Below are 16,152 nucleotides of genomic sequence, written 5' to 3'. Positions count from 1 at the left end.
TTCGAGCCTATACAGCTTGGAGTAAGACAACATGCATGAAGAGGATGATGTGGACAAAATACTCATTTGCCTAATAATTCTGCACTCCCTGTACTTAAAAAGACTAAAACTAACAGTGAAACTAATGAAAAATACTTTTAAAATAAACATTTTCAAACAACAATCCACAAATTCAAATCAAAATTACAATAAAAACTGATTACAAAATACAAACCTATAAAAACTCAGTGAATGCCTTTATTGAACTTTTTCTAATTTTGTGAAACATTATGAGGCAGCACACTGACACACCCATATACATATTTCTGTATTGCTTAATCATCCAGTATCTACAAAACAATTAGACTGCTTTATAATTTTTGAGTTTGATAAGATCCAAAGATTCAAACAGGAAGTGGCATTATGGGGCGATCGTAGCTCAAGAGTTGGGCGTTTGTCTTGTGATCGGAAGGTTGCCAGTTCGAGCCCCAGCTCCAACAGTCATTGTGTCCTTCGGCAAGACACTTCACCCGTTGCCTACTGATGGTGGTCAGAGGGCCCGGTGGCGCCAGTTTCCGGCAGCCTCGCCTCTGTCAGTGCGCCCCAGGGCAGCTGTGGCTACACTGTAGCTTGCCATCACCTGTGTATGAATGTATGTGTGTGTGAATGGGTGGATGATTGTGTATAGTGTAAAGCGCTTTGGGGTCCTTAGGACCAAGTAAAGCACTATACAAATACAGACCATTTACCATTACTGTGCAAGAGTCTTGAGCCCCGGTGAAAGACTTTTTGGCAGGTTAGAAAACTACAAATACCATTCACTGTACAGTCATCCTTTAAATTAATAATAACAGAGACATTAAAAGAGAGAGGCGTAGAAGAAGTGTAATTTCTGAATCAAACTGCAAATGTTGGGTGATTTTATCAGATTTGGCTGGTGATTCTGTACATGATTTTTTTTTAACTTCCTATTTACCACAAAAATTAAAGAGAAGGCTCTGATTGTTCTGTAAAAATAGTTTCTCTGTTAGCACATCGTAATAATTGTGTTATACTTCATTTATTTCACTCTAAAGGCATCTATTGAACATTAAGTGTTCCATTTGTAATGTGATTTTGGAGTTTCAGTGAGATGCACTGTATGTTTAGCTTTGATTTAAAGCCTAAGTCACTGTGTCACTCTAACTCTCAATTCTTAAAACCCAGTGCAATTCCATGGGAAAGTGTAATGGGGCAGCATTACACCAAAAGCTGTGTTTAACAATATCTTAATATGTATTTTTTCTTAATCTGAGAGTTTACATGCTGCTGATGCTTCTGGTGCCTTTTTATGTTATCAAAATACTTTGCCAGCGCTGATTTTCTCCTCCGTTGTTGTTACACCTAAAGAGATTCTACAGATTAGCAAGTATAAAAAATATTTAAAGATCAAATGTATGTGCTTTGTTTCCCTGTCAATCATAAATCTTTTTTGATCGGTTTAATATGAGGCTAAGCTCTTCTACAAATACTCATTATAATGATGTTTATTTTTATTTATGTTTTTGTATATATATAACACCCGACCTACTATTTACTATGAAGGCCTAAAAGTGCCTAAAAAATTGTAAAAACTGCAACATATCTAAGATGATAATAATAATAATAATAATAATAATAATAATAATAATAATAATAATAATAATAATAATAATGATATTAATAGGCCTACTACTAATAATAATGTTAGCATTTATGAGTCTGTAAAGTGTGTTGTGATGAATTTTCTTTTTTCTAATTGTCTTTTCTTAATTATTTCATTTTTCATGTTGTTCATTTGTCCATTGTTTCTTTATTGTTCATGTACTTTGCCTTTTAATTTCATTAATTTTTCTTTTTCTTTTCAATTTAATTAATGTATTGTATGCATGTATGTGGATTTAATTTTATTTATTTATTGCATTAATGGCCATGTTATTTTTCATTTTGCACTGCATATATAGTTAGCTAAATTTATGGAGCAGTCCATTATTTTCTCTACAAAACTCAGTGGTGAGAAGTAAATGAAATTTGCAACATGTGAGGTTTGGATGAAAAAGCACATTTTCCTTTTTTGTCCTTTATTCATTCATTCATTCATTCATGCTTTACGGAATTTGTAAGATTTATGAGACCAGCGTTTGATTTGATTTGGTTTGCACTCCTTTCCCCCTAAAAATTAAGATTTTTGTTGTTCGTTCTTTAACCTGTTGAGGCCAATATAACGTACGGACACTGACTCGGCGAGGACGAAGAAGAAAGCCCTACATTTCCGGTTGTGTAGTAGCCAATCAGGAGTCACATCCTGGAGCAACGCACTGTAACTGTAGTGTGTGGCTCGGAACCGGACGGCTAGTCGGCTAACCCACCGACAGAAGGCTAAAAACAAAACACCGTATATTTGTTAGGTTGCCCTGTTTGTTCGCTCTGAACACCACCCGGGTAACCGCCTCACATCGCAGCAGTACACTGCACCATGGTAGGCGTTAAAGTGATCGGGAGCGACCCGGACTTCCAGCCGGAGCTAGCCGCCGCCGGCTCCAGGCTCGCCGTGGTGAAGTTCACAATGGCCGGGTAAGCTCAGGCCCCTCGAGACTTAATCCTTAGTTTCGGGATATGACTGAGAAACATTCAGGGATAGTCGCTTAGCCGCTTTGAGGAGGTGACATGAGCTGAATATTTCTCTCACCGGCAGCGTTTATTGTATTGTAATTACGGCCGGCATGCTAGCGTTATGCTAGCAGTGAGCTAGGCGTTAGCTCACTAGCGCTGCTGCTTACAATGACACGGCAGTATTACAGTAACTTGGCTGCTGAGGTGTGTGAGTGAGCTGGCTGATTAAATAGAATGAGCTCTACTGTAGCATTGTCCTCATGAAAAGCAGAACTACTACCACTAGCATAACAAATGATCTGTTACGTGCGGGTTTTCAGGTCTTTGTGTGATTTTATGTACACTCTGATTGTAAGAGGCTTTGATTGATCTATAGGCCTGTTAAGCTGATGAAAAGACAGCAGATCAATAGTGATGATAATCAGTTTAAAGTATCTAAAGTTAAAGGTTATGTCTTTTGTTTGGGACACATTAAATGATGATAATGCTGGGTTTTTGTCCTGAGGGTAAACTCACGTACCCACAACAGCAGCAAAAAGGTCTAAATGAAAAGTTTAGACCAACATTAAAACTTGTAATTCATTTATTAGTTTACATTCTACTAAAGGTTTTTATGATATTGTAATAAATAAAGGAGTAAGTTAAGCTTGTATTAGCTTCACTGAGCAGTGTTATTGTGTGTGGCAGATTTTCATCACATCTTGCAGGACAAGTACTGCAACAATTGATGCACTGATCCATCGTGAGACTAGAATTGACCGCTAACCTGCTCTGTCCTTCCTCCTCAGGTGCCGGCCATGCATCAGAATAGCTCCAGCTTTCAACATGTTGAGTAACAAATACCCACAGGTCACCTTCCTCGAAGTAGATGTTCACGTCTGTCAGGTGAGTCTGATTCACCACGTTGTTGACATCCTGTGCAGTCCTGAAACAAGAAAAATATAGTGCTGTGAAAAAGCACTGTATTTTTTCTTTACAAAATGAGTAAAATATGAGTAAATACAGCCACCCAAACTTACATAGCCTTGTGTGAAAAAGTAATTGCCCCCTTTATTAAGTGGGATTAGCCACATTTTTTGGAAAGCTGAGTGCATTTTCATTAGCCACACCCAGGCTGAATTACTGTCAGACCTGATGAGTCAAGACATGTAAATAGAACCTGTCTGGCAAAGTGAAGTAAGATGAAAGATCTCAAAAAGCAAGACATCATGCCACAAGCTAAAGAAACTCAAGAACTGCTGAGAAACAGAGTCAATGACGTCTGTCAGTCTGAAAAGGATAAAAAGCCACTTCGAAAGCTTTGTGACCCCAGTGAGAGCTGTTATCCACAAATGGAGAAAACCTGGAACAGTGCTGAACTTTCTCAAGAGTGGCCAGCACAGCAAAATTACTCCAGAACACCATCCAAAGAACTTCAGGTTGGCCTTAACTTGCCTTAGTTAAGGTCAGAGTTCTTGATTGAACAATAAGAAAGACTGGGCAAAAATGGCATCTATGGGAGATTTATAAGGACTCATTCTTTTTAACACTCTTTGCTATTCTCCATGGCCAGCTGACGGATCTACAACAACACAAGCAAGAGTAGCCCACAGAGCAGTTGTACCACATACTTTGTGTCGTGTTTTTCAACCCTGAAAGTTTGATTGGGATGTCTCCTGCACTTATGAAGTCACGAGGGCTCAAAAAGGCTACAAAAAATTTAAAAGGTTCCAAATTTCAGCCCAGATGAGATACATTGGTGGCCTATAAGTCAAACAATTGTCATACTGATGGTTGATTTCTATCGTTTCATGAAATTAATACAAAAACAAAAAACAAAAGGGGGAGGGTGTGGGAAGCAGACCAAATTTAATATGAATATTGATTTTCATCTATTAATGGGAAACAAGCTCAAACTTAACTGTGACCTAACTGACAATATTACTGATCGTCCACAATCCCTGAAGTCGTCATCATCATCCTCTGCAGACTGAGTCAGAGCAGCAGAAATGTATGCTTCTGTCGGGGGTTAATAGTGAGACCCAAACAGGCAAGTTTAGTTGCACTAAAGTCTGATTCTATTCTGAATTTTAAATATATATTTTTTCTAATTTCCTCAGGCAACGGCCGCAGCCAACAACATCTCAGCAACACCAACGTTCCTGTTCTTCAGGAACCGGGTGCGGGTCGATCAGTACCAAGGGGCAGACGCTGCAGGTCTGGAGGAGAAGATCAAACAGCACACAGAGAACGACCCTGGAAATAGCGAGGACTCCGACATTCCTAAGGGATATGTGAGTGGATAATGTTCCTGATGGCTTTCGATTGCTGATGAGAGGACAGCTGGATTGTCCGCTGGCCATCAGCAGTGTTCAAATAAAGAAATAATCTGTGCATTTATTGCTAGTTGAAGACAGCAGTCACGAAGTTAGGGAAAAGGTCATTAGTCATTGTCTCCTTTAGGGATGTGCTTTTGCTTATGAATGCCAGCTCAGTACGTTCCCCTATATTTACATTTCTCCTGAGTTATTTTACAAAGTTAGAAAAGCTGTTTAAGCTGAGCCTGGTGTAAAGAATGGTTCACAGTCTCTTCCTCACAGTGAGAATTATTTCTCACTGTGATTATTGATCAGTACTCTACATCAGCATTTGAAAAAGTTGGACCAGTGCATCATGAGCCAACTTGACTACCAATAAAGGTGTGAGTCAATCCAGTTGTCCCATATTTTTGTATTGTTTCAGTGTAAGATATATATTCATTGTGGTATTATTTAGAAAAGCAGCATGTCGGATAGCATTGTTTTTTAAAAATGAACTTTAATTAAAATAAAATGCCATTAAAGTTCATATTTAATAGTTCTTATGTCAATTTTCATCAAACCAAATAAGACATTCTTACATTTTTTAGTACTCTTAAGGCTTTACTGAGGGTTCTCATCAGTGTTGGTGTGTTATTTGTGGTAGATGGCAGTGGGTCACGCCCCCAAGCAGACAGCATAACATTTTCACTATTTTCAGTGCTGGCAGCTCTTTCCAACAAGGAACTGAAGTCACTGCTAAACCACAAGACTATTGACAAAAATGTGTGTTTTACCTCACCTGACACAGGAGCTGTTTCGTCCACTCCTTCCTAAACAAGTTAATTATTTTGTCTTAATGTGTAACTTCTGTGTTTTAATAGTTAAGTTTGAATAAAAGATAAAGTTATGAAATACGAAGTCCACACAAAAACAGACCAACAAACTGTTATCTGTGATAAAAAGCATTGTTTTGTCAGCTTTCTTTCTTCACAGCGGCTCAACTTTGTCACCTGTTGCCACTTATGACATTATAAGTAAAAATGTACCTTTAAAGTTTGAGTTAGTGTTCAGATGAATCACCACCACATCATGTCACCATTAATAATACTGTCTAATCTTATCTCGATAATCCACTCATATGTTTCAAAAACTAAACATCATCCAGCCATACTCTGTACTAAACCAATGTAAACACTGACAGTAATACTCTCTGATTCAGTAAAAAATGATAGAAAAATACCATAAATAGCCCAACTCTGTGTGAAAACACGTGCAAGCTTTGCCACAGATGAATGAAAAGGTTAAACAAATGTGTATGTAAACCTGCTGCAGTACACACATGAATCCAGCTTCATAAATATCGAGCCGTACACGAAGTTTGAACTGAATAAATGAGTTTGCCTCCTCTGCTGTTTTCAGATGGACCTCATGCCTTTTGTGAACAAAGCCGGTTGCGAGTGCCTCAACGAGAGCGACGACTGCGGCTTCGACAACTGTTTGATCAAAGACTCGTCCTACCTGGAGTCTGACTGCGATGAACAGGTTCGATTTTTCGCTTCATGCGGGAAGTTTAAACATTACAAGTTTAAAGTTCTCACAAAATCAGTACCTCGCTCAGCCTGGATGTTATTTCCTCAAAGAAGCTGGTTTCACATTGAGAATGTCTAATAGATGAGTTGTCTCTTAAAAACATGTTTAATTTGTTTGGACCTCTTAAAATGTGACGATACATTTTCAGGGGTTTATCCTCATATGAAATATCTGGGTAATCATGATACTTTTAAAGTGGTGCTCCTGATAATTGTTTTTTCTTATTCTTTCTAATATTTGTCTCCTGAATACTCAAGAGAGAAATTTTTAGCATATGGTTTTAATGACCCTGAATTTAGATTTTTTCTCTCTTTATGTGACACTTTTAAGCAGGAATGTAAACTAGCTAAAACATATTGTGCGTTTAAAAAATGAAACAAAAATATACAACAAATATCTTCATTTCAGACAACATAACCAGCATGAGAGGCTTTGCTGATTATATTTATTGATTTAACAAATCCCTGAAACTCTCAGGTTTGTTCAGGAAACTGAAACAAAGCTAAAACTAACTGAAACCCTTAGTCTGCTCTCATTCTGTTTACCTCCTTAATAAACTTTGTTATATGTGGAGCATCAACCTGATGGACGTTTTCCTTTTTAAATCTTGTCCAGTTGTTGATAACGATCGCCTTCAATCAGCCTGTGAAGCTCTTCTCTATGAAACTACTGTCCTCAGACTTTGGTGAGTGTTTCTCCTGCTGACATTAATCACAGCCTCTGGAGTATCTGGAGGCGCTGATATGAACTTTGTCAGTTTCCGAGTGGTAAAAAAAAAAATCATCATCTTCTTTCTGTGTCTCATTTTTTCTTTATTTTTCACTCTCTGTCAGCCCAAGCCCCTAAGGTGGTGAAGGTGTTTATCAATCTCCCTCGGTCGATGGGGTTCGACGACGCAGAGCGGAGCGAAGCCACTCAGACTCTGGAGCTGTCTGAGGAAGATTACAAAGAAGACGGTTTGATTCCTCTGCGCTACGTCAAGTTTCAGAACGTACAGAGCGTTACAGTAAGGACCCGACTACCAACAGTACCTCTGAAACATTACTGCGGTTAGATCTTAATGCATTAGAAATGTATTTTAAGAAGGTTGTTAATGAGCAGCAGAAGAGGCCGTGATGCAAATGGCAAAAATGCTCAAGTATATACAATAGAAGTAAATCCTGTAGCTGGGGGGGAAAAGCTTTTAGAGGTTTATTTGTGGGATGGTCACCAAAATTGTGAGTTATAGGAAAAAGACTTCCCTCTTGGAGGAATTTGGAGAAGTAGCTTGGGAAGGGTCGCCCTATGGACACATTGCACGCTGGCAGAATCAACGAACAGTTAAAGAAAAACATTTTTTGTGTGTTTTTGTTAAATGCATTTTCTTGTTTTTTTTCCCCTTCAGTTGTTCATTAAGTCAAACCAAGGAGACGAGGAGACGACAAAAATCAACTACCTGACATTCATAGGCACTCCGGTGCAGGCCACTAACATGAACGATTTCAAAAGGGTGAGGAGCAGCTGCAGCAGCCTGTGCTCATTTGTGTAGAGCAGTGTTTGACACTCACCCATGTTTTGTCCCCACACAGGTCGTAGGGAAGAAAGGCGAGAGTCACTGAGCAGGAGAACGAAGGGGAGGATGAGGAGGAGGCTGAAGATGCATCCAAGGACTTTCCCCCTCTCTGCCAAAGCTGTCACACACATGATGCTCACATACAAACACACACAAACACACAGGGCCTCCAACTGTCCTCCTCGAGCTCTGAATGAATGCTCCACCTGTGGAGTCTATAAATCATTTGTATTTTAATTCTGATGGAACCTCTGTAAATAAAACACGATCCTTTTTCAAAGGCACGTGCGTCAGTCTTGATTTCTTTTAGTAGTAGCACCACGAAGACATGGCTGCTGGAAGGTTATACTATTATTCACTATTATTGAGTCAGAACAAATGGTATTGGTTTACTGATGCATGACAAGCTGCAACCTGAAAAATGGAAAACAAAATGTGCTTTCAGTTTTATCACCACTCAAACTATTCCTCTCACAGGTATCAGCCATGACCTGAAAATCCACTTGCTCTTTCCTCTCGGTGGTAAAGTTTCTTGCACTCCGTGTTTCTGAGAGGTTAAATGTCAGCGCTAACTATTTGTTTGGATCAGAACAAATTCTGATGTTCAATATGTTTGGGTGTTTCTCCTGAAGGACCCGGTGATTATTCCCTGTGGACACAACTACTGTATGAACTGTATTAAAAGCTACTGGGATGAAAAGGATCAGACTGAAACCTACAGGTGTCCTCAGTGCAGACAGACAGATCGTATTAAGTATGAAGAGTTGGACAGCACCAGAGCCAGACATGATTCACACCTACTGGCTGAAGAAGCTAACTGCACATGGCAGCACAAATGAACCAGTTGCTGATCATCTGCTAGAAATTGATTTCTGATGTTTCCTTGTGTTTTTATATGTAATTTTTTTACTTATTTTGGTTTGTTGCTTCAAGGCAACACTGTGTGACAAGGGTAGTCAAACAAGTTATTCTATAATATGTTTTATTAGTACAACAAGGATGAACAAATAAACAATGTAAACATTTCACAGAACAATAAAACACCAAAGTACATCCAACATTTGACCCTAACCCCATCCATGCACACACACACACACACACACACACACACACACGATGTGTTTCCATCACTTTTGGGGACATTACATTAACTTACATTCATTTCCTGGAGACTTATTCTACCCATCACAAGTCCCTGCCTGAACCTAACCCTGACTCAAGCCTTCACCCTAAAATGTAATGATTTACCTTGCAGTTTGTCCCCATAAAGTAAGCGAGACCTCACAATGTGAGTGTGTAAACAGATTTGTGTCCCCACAACGATAAGTAATACACGTCACACACACACAATTACTTTACCAACTGACCCCTGACTGCCTAAGTGTCCCTCAAAAAAAAAAGTAAAGTAAAAGTAAAAAACATTGACTATGATCATATAAATGCACACAAACACATCTCTACACACATATGCTAATGCATTATATTGCCTGAAAAAAAGTTAGGCTAACTACACAGTGTTGCCTTGAGGCAACAAGTGAAAATTAACAGTTTTACTGTATAAATAAATTTCAAAAAGTAGAACAAACAATCAAATATACTTCTTAACATATTAATGCACAAAGTATTTTATATACATTTATTTCACTATAAACATGTAAAATAGTGATCTTTATCTTACCTCCTAATGGAGATGTCTCATCTTGCAGAAAGCCCCCCCAACTTAAAGTCACCACCTTCAACTCATCATTTTATTGGAAAGAGATGTGCCTCGTAGCATTATTTGAAGAAAAAAAAGTTTGTTTATTTTGTAGGGCCAGTGTGAGGCATGGAAATGTGGTTTGTTGCCTCAGGGCGACGCTAGCAGTATTGGGATAGTTCATGACAACACGACTCGGTGCCCACACACGGATACTGGAATGACTGGACACTAGGGGCTCGAGCCCTTAACAGGAACTCAGTGGGAATGTGGCGAACATCACTAAAAGATGCATTTTCACAAAAACTGTATTTTCATAGCTTTTATAACCGCGTACTGCAGCTGTTATGTCACCTAGCTATGTTACACAAAGCAATGAGCTGTCATTTCCAGGACTACGCATTTGTTACGTAGCTGCTTCTGGTAACTGGCGTGAGACACTAACTTCCCCGTGGTGCTCGGTTATAAAAGGGGACTCAAAAGGACCGATTATAAACCTGCAGCTTTTTCTAGAACTGCTCCCTGCCAAACATTTAGTGTGGTGAGTAAGAGCGGCTCTGTTCAGCAGAGCTACAGTGGGCTAGAGACAGACAGAGGGGTAGACTCAAACATCACATCGATTTACCATCTATTCATTCTTAAAAAAGCTCTTAAGTTCATTTATATCTTTTAATTTATATTCAAATCCTATTACAAATCTGTTCTCAACTAATGCTAATGCCAGGAAGTGTTCTTTTAAACAGATTTATATTTAGAAGTTTGCAGTTGTTTACTTTTTGTTTTCGCTGTTTAATGTAATTACTAATATGTGCGGAGCCCACTGTTTTGTTACTGTTTCCTCCGACGTGCTGATGGAAATACTGTTCAGGTTAGGCAGATTGTGAATGATGTGAGCAGATGCGCAACCTTGCACCATGCCTCTGAAGCGTATTAGAACAAAATCAATAAACGTTATTTGTTTGTATGATGGGATGTAAATATGAGGGGGGAAACTCGCTATTTTCAACCAGTTCAACGGACACTATGTGTCACACTATGTATCTAAAAATGTTGTTGAACAACTTTTAAACTTCAATTAAGTTGTGAAACGTGCTCAACAGACTGCATTAAATAAGCTGTATTATGTTCACGGTCTGCCTGAAGAGGACGCCATTACACTGCAAGTTCTTATATATGTAATTATATATTATACTACGATGCAGTTACTTTAGTTTAACTTATCGATAACATTTACATGAATATATAACTCAAGGTTTACCTGTGTTTAAACGTGAGCACAACACATTTGCATTTCTTCTTCTCCTTTTCCCCTCTAAGGCTGTGGGCGTTTACGTGGAGCACGTGAAGGCGTCACGTTCGGGTCCGTTTAGCTCCGTCCGCTGCTCCCTGACAGTTGAAGAGGACACACCGAGGCACGAAGCAGCGAGAAAGACAAAATGAAGGACGTCAATATTCTGCGGATTCTCGTCATAATCCTGTGTGCGGTGGTTTTTGTTGCCGTTTTAGTCTTTAACGCTTTGGCCGGAGCGGGCAAAGGTAGGTGAAATATCGCTGTTCAAGAAGTGAGTTTCACAGAGCTCGAAAAAGATTAAAAACATAACTGCAAGACTGTTAAAACTGCACACGGTGGTACATTCTCGGTGTTTTATTTCTGGTTTTAGTTTTCTGCCTTCACAAAAGCTGTATTTTCAGAAGTTTTGTTAACTGTTTACTGCAGCTGTTATGTCACCAAAGCATGTTACACCAACCAGTCAGCCGTCATTTCCAGGACTGCGCATTTACATAGCTGGTACTGCTAACTGGCAGGAGTAACAATAACAGCTCACAAACTTTCCAGAGTTTGTTATAGTTATGAGAGGGGGCTCAAATTAACCAGTTATTAGTACGAAGTTTATATTATTTTTATCCTAATAAATAGTCTAAGTAAAGTGTAGGAATAGTGACTGTGGTATCCCTCCGCCCACTGGTTCTGCTGGACTGGAAAGATCCAACAGTGATTTATTTATTTTTATATATATATTCAGGGTGTGGCCGAGAAAATGCTCCGCTGGGCTCCCACATGGATAAGACTCATTTCCTTCCTCAGTGAGCTGGCAAATAGTAACAGTGTATTCACTTTTTTTTCTATTTTAATCACAGTTTTTACTGTGATCAATTTGTTTTATGTAATGATAGATATTAAGTCATTATTTTAGAGATCTTTTAGGAGCAGCAGGCACTGTGATTCATGTAAAAAGTGTAAGAGCTACTCTGCAGCAGAGAAATGGTGAGCTTGAGACAAAGAGGTAGTCTAAAACGCACACGTTAAATTTAAGCCTGCCTTCTAAAATAGAAGTGCATTACATTAATGGAAACGAAAAGAAGTCCTTATAATTAGGACACATTGATGTTTATACCTACGAGAGGTGATCCTGCATAGGTCACCAGTCCGTCACAGAGAAACGATCGTCCACATTCATGTTGACACCCACAGCCTTGCCTCTTACAGTCACGTCTTTGGACCGTGGGAGGAAAGTGGAGCACCCAGAAGTCACAGTGTTTAGGACAGATTTAGATTTTTTTATGGCAGGAGGTTGTTATGTGTGCACGCATCAAAAGGAGGAACACACGCTTTGTTATATGAATTGAATGCATATGTGTTTGCCAAGCCTTTTTGTGACTGACGCATAACTGAACATAATAATCAGCTGCTCCTGAAGTGAATCTCCTCCATCTTGGACTGCAGCAGGCCTCTTGTACTCCTTGTTCTGCTCTCGAGCCTCACTGTGGCAGCAGCTCTGCATCTGCTTTAAGTTAAGACCAAGACTTAGGAAGTTGTATAAACCTGAACATTGTCTCCCTGTTAACCTAAGATCTTTTCCTGTGAGGTACTTTTTAAAAAGTAGGAGAGCCGTTCTCAGAATTCTGTAATGCTTTCAAAATGACGAAGTAAGGGTCAGTTTTTTTCTGTTGTAGCTTATTGTTTATCAGTGATTTTACTACTTAATAAAGGTCTTTATGTTTGAGTAGTTATAAAGGCTCAAAGGGAACATCTACAAACAAAATGAGGACTTTCTTTAGTTTACTTCACATTTAAGATGTTGCTAATTTAACAAACAGTCCCAAAAAGTTGGAACAGGTAAATAAAAGTTTGGAAAAGTAAGTGGTACCAAAAAAAAACTGGAGGAACATTTTGCAACTAAGCATTTGATTGGAAACAAGTCTGTAACATGACTGGGTTTCTCAGATGTAAGATGGGTAGAAGTTCATCAGTCAGTGAGCAGTAATCCTGCTGATCTGAGACATTTCTCTTTAATCCAGCTGAAGTAGTTCTGTTTTTCTGCATTTCCCCCTGTAACATCTAGTCACATCACATCAGTTTTCTTCCATCTTTGTGTTTGCTGCTTTGTTGCCCTTGTAAACAAACCAGCTGGAACTGGAATGCAAACTCCACCAGTGCACATTTGTTTATTCTCTCTGTCTGTTTTCCAGGTCCCTTTCATACTTCTACAGGAAATGTATCAGCCCGCTATGAGACAGGCATCACTCCAGCTGGCTGGACCTTCTCCATCTGGGGTGTTATCTATACCTGGCTCACCCTGATGGTGATTTATATCACTTCATACACATGCAGAGGGTAAGCTAGCATCAAAACAGCTGGACTAAATCTAAACACACAGGATGAAACTGATATTTCTCTCTCTGTTAATAGATCCTGGGCTCAGTGTCTGCTGCCCTACGGCTTCCATATTTGCTGGCTCTCCAACATGGTGCTGAACATTATATGGCTCCTGCTGTGGGACGCAGAGTATGTCTTCATTTTATTTACTACTACCTGTTCTTATGCTTCTTTTAGCTGCTCCCTTTACGGGTCACCACATCGACCTCTTATCTCACCCTGTCGCCAGAGTCCCTAGATCCATATTCAATATCCTTTATCCAACATATCCATAATCCTTCTATAAATGTCCTTGTCTCTCTATATTTGTCTCCAAAGTGCCTGACTGCCTATTCACTCTTCACCCTCTACATAGCTGCCTTCACTTCCTCCCTACTAAATATGCATTCATGAATCACTAACTTTCCATCTGTTCTCTTCTCTCTCTCTTATTTTCTTCATTTATGCACTCCTCAGAGTACTTTTCCATCTTCTCACAACATTCACTGCACTCATTAGTACATTTCCATCTCTATTCTTAATCACCCTAGTCAGAGATTGAGCTGGAAAGGATGTGCAGCAGGTTACCGCTCAGAGTCTCCTGTGCTCTTGTCTTTGCTTCTCTTTCAATTTGTCTCTTGCACACACGGTATATCTGCTATAACCCGATTGATCTAGGATTTTTTTGTTAGGCAAATATCAATATTTTGTGATTTTTAAAAAGCCAATGAGTCCTTACCTTAATATGATGACAATACAGGTGTGATCTTGTGTTGTCGCTGCACTAAGTCATAGATTACTCATTTCCACACTGCCTGAGTCTGCTTGGAGCAGCTAGCTGTTGTGTTTGTGGCATTCCTAACAGGGAAGTTGCAGAGTGTGGTGAACAAACTCATAACACTCATAATGTAGTTGAACTTTTGTGTCTCTTGTCTCGCCTTTACTTTTAAGATGCTCATATATGCCATTACTGATTTATTGTTGGATGGCTAATATCAGCTGATACATTATCTGCTGTTTACAAGAGCTCCAGCCCATCCAGTATGAATATCTTATTCTACATATTTGATTTAGCACTGCATGTCTTTCCTAATGTACCTCAGCAGTTATCCATTTGTGGCTTTTGGCTCCACCCTGGCTGGGTTCTGCTTACTAGGAGTTTAATTTGTTTTTACTATTTTTCTGCAGCACAGTACAAAATTGAAAACTTCAAGACTGTTAAATTATACATGTGGTCGTATCAGAGACATAATAAGAAGGAATGGACCCTGGAGTTAAAGTTTAGTTAAAGAGAAAAAGGTTTAGCAAGAGCAGCACATGGTTTAAATTGTTCCACGAGCTTCATGAGGTCGTAAACTGGAGCTTTTTCAACATTCCTGAAGTAGTTCTCACATATGCTGAACACTTGTTTTTTCTCACTTGTGCGTCTCTCTGCACTCAAGTTCATCTGATACACTCTCATCACCCTGCTGGTGGGTTAGACCTCGCAGGTGTGTTTTGGCTCGTTGTGCTCTTGGAAAAACAAATGATGGTTCCAGACCAGGTGTGTCTGTGAAGACTGGAATAAATTCCACATGTGTTACTAGCAGAGCACGAGCACTTGTAGGACGAGCTGTTCATCCAGACTGAGTCATGCAAATAACTGGAACTCGTTTGAGCCAGAACTGAAGTTATATCTTTGATGATGGCTCCAAAACAGTGGTTCCTCTGTATCGGACTTTGTAACACTTGGCGACCAAACAAAAATTCAGACAGGACAATTTAGGATGATCATCCTATACTGTGAATACTAAAAAAACAATAGTCAGTGCAGTGCAGCATGAAATGATGTGCTGTTCCAGCCACCATGGAAAAGAAAACATAATAAATAGTTCTCATGTTTCGTAGTTCTCATGTGGCACAGCGGTACTTGCAGTAAACATACAGTACTGACAAAAGTCTTTTGCACAGTACACATGCATCTACCCCTTCAGTTGACTCATCCACTGTTTGCTGAAGCCTCATCAGAAATGGTCTCAGTGGAAAAGTGGCTGCCAAGAAGCCATTCTTATGAAAGGAAGAGAAGGATGACATATGCCAGATTTCACAAGAACTAGACTGAACTGGTCTGATGGAGTGGTGAATCCAAATCCAAACTTGTATCCAAGTTTTTGGTTCAGCTCATTATCAATATGTATGGAGGAGGACAGGAGAGAGGTATAACAATGAGTGTGTACAGCCACCTGTAATCTCTATTATGGTTTGGGGCTCCATTTAAGCCGGTGTTGCTGGGAATCTTTTCCAAATTGATGGAATTGTGAACGTAGAAATGTGTTCACAATGTGCAGATTTTGATCCATCAAGTAATACCATCCAAAAAAATCATGTCATTGGCAACGACTTGATTTTTCATCATGGAAAGAATCTGAAACACACTCCCAGTAGATTAAAAACATACCTGAACAGGAAAAACACACAGATTGGCCTGCCTAGAGCCTGGATGTCAACATTACTGAAGCAGTGTGGAATCATTTGGACAGAGAACAGAACAAAAGGCAGAAACATCCAAAAAGATTTAAGTGTCCTTAAACATGAAGATTAAAGATGGCCAATGGCCATAACAGGCATTGCCTTTAAGGCTCATTAGAAATGTACAGACTGTATGCATGCACGTTTCAATAAATCACCATACTTAGTGATAAAGATTTATTATGGATGTGCAAAGAATCATACTGATAGCTGTGCCAAAGTATGCTACAGTGGGGCAAAAAAGTATTTAGTCAGCCACCGATTGTGCAAGTTCCCCCAC

The 16,152-nt window shown here is 39.3% G+C and overlaps 2 protein-coding genes across 2 annotated transcripts in view; both read left to right on the top strand.

The window, feature by feature from the left end:
- The first annotated feature begins 2,260 nt into the window (after window positions 1–2,260).
- Window positions 2,261–8,333, top strand: txnl1 (thioredoxin-like 1). The gene is made up of 8 exons (XM_005725508.2): window positions 2,261–2,571; window positions 3,399–3,495; window positions 4,710–4,883; window positions 6,309–6,431; window positions 7,095–7,164; window positions 7,313–7,485; window positions 7,864–7,968; window positions 8,048–8,333. Exons 1-8 carry the CDS (start codon window positions 2,474–2,476, stop codon window positions 8,075–8,077), a joined length of 870 nt encoding a protein of 289 aa, XP_005725565.1. The 5' UTR covers window positions 2,261–2,473; the 3' UTR covers window positions 8,078–8,333.
- A 1,814-nt stretch (window positions 8,334–10,147) lies between these two features.
- The window catches only part of LOC102203028 (uncharacterized), a 9,476-nt gene continuing 3,471 nt past the window's right edge, over window positions 10,148–16,152 (top strand). Inside the window, exons 1-4 of the mRNA XM_005725507.1 lie at window positions 10,148–10,268; window positions 11,045–11,263; window positions 13,199–13,343; window positions 13,419–13,514. Coding sequence (XP_005725564.1) covers window positions 11,164–11,263; window positions 13,199–13,343; window positions 13,419–13,514 — 341 coding nt within the window. The 5' untranslated portion in view covers window positions 10,148–10,268; window positions 11,045–11,163. The remainder of the gene's footprint in view (window positions 10,269–11,044; window positions 11,264–13,198; window positions 13,344–13,418; window positions 13,515–16,152) is intronic.

Source organism: Pundamilia nyererei, unplaced genomic scaffold (genome assembly GCF_000239375.1).
Source record: "Pundamilia nyererei isolate P.nyererei 1_Seehausen unplaced genomic scaffold, PunNye1.0 scaffold00016, whole genome shotgun sequence".
Lineage (NCBI taxonomy): Eukaryota > Metazoa > Chordata > Actinopteri > Cichliformes > Cichlidae > Pundamilia > Pundamilia nyererei.
This window is presented reverse-complemented; position numbering and strand designations above follow the sequence as displayed.

What these genes read in the sequence shown, in the direction of transcription:
- txnl1 (XM_005725508.2), top strand. Translation starts at nt 2,474, where the DNA reads ATGGTAGGCGTTAAAGTGATCGGGAGCGACCCGGACTTCCAGCCGGAG. An exon ending in AGTCTGACTGCGATGAACAG is followed by an intron (nt 6,432 to 7,094) that starts GTTCGATTTTTC and finishes AATCTTGTCCAG; the next exon opens with TTGTTGATAACGATCGCCTT. An exon ending in AGAACGTACAGAGCGTTACA is followed by an intron (nt 7,486 to 7,863) that starts GTAAGGACCCGA and finishes TTTCCCCTTCAG; the next exon opens with TTGTTCATTAAGTCAAACCA.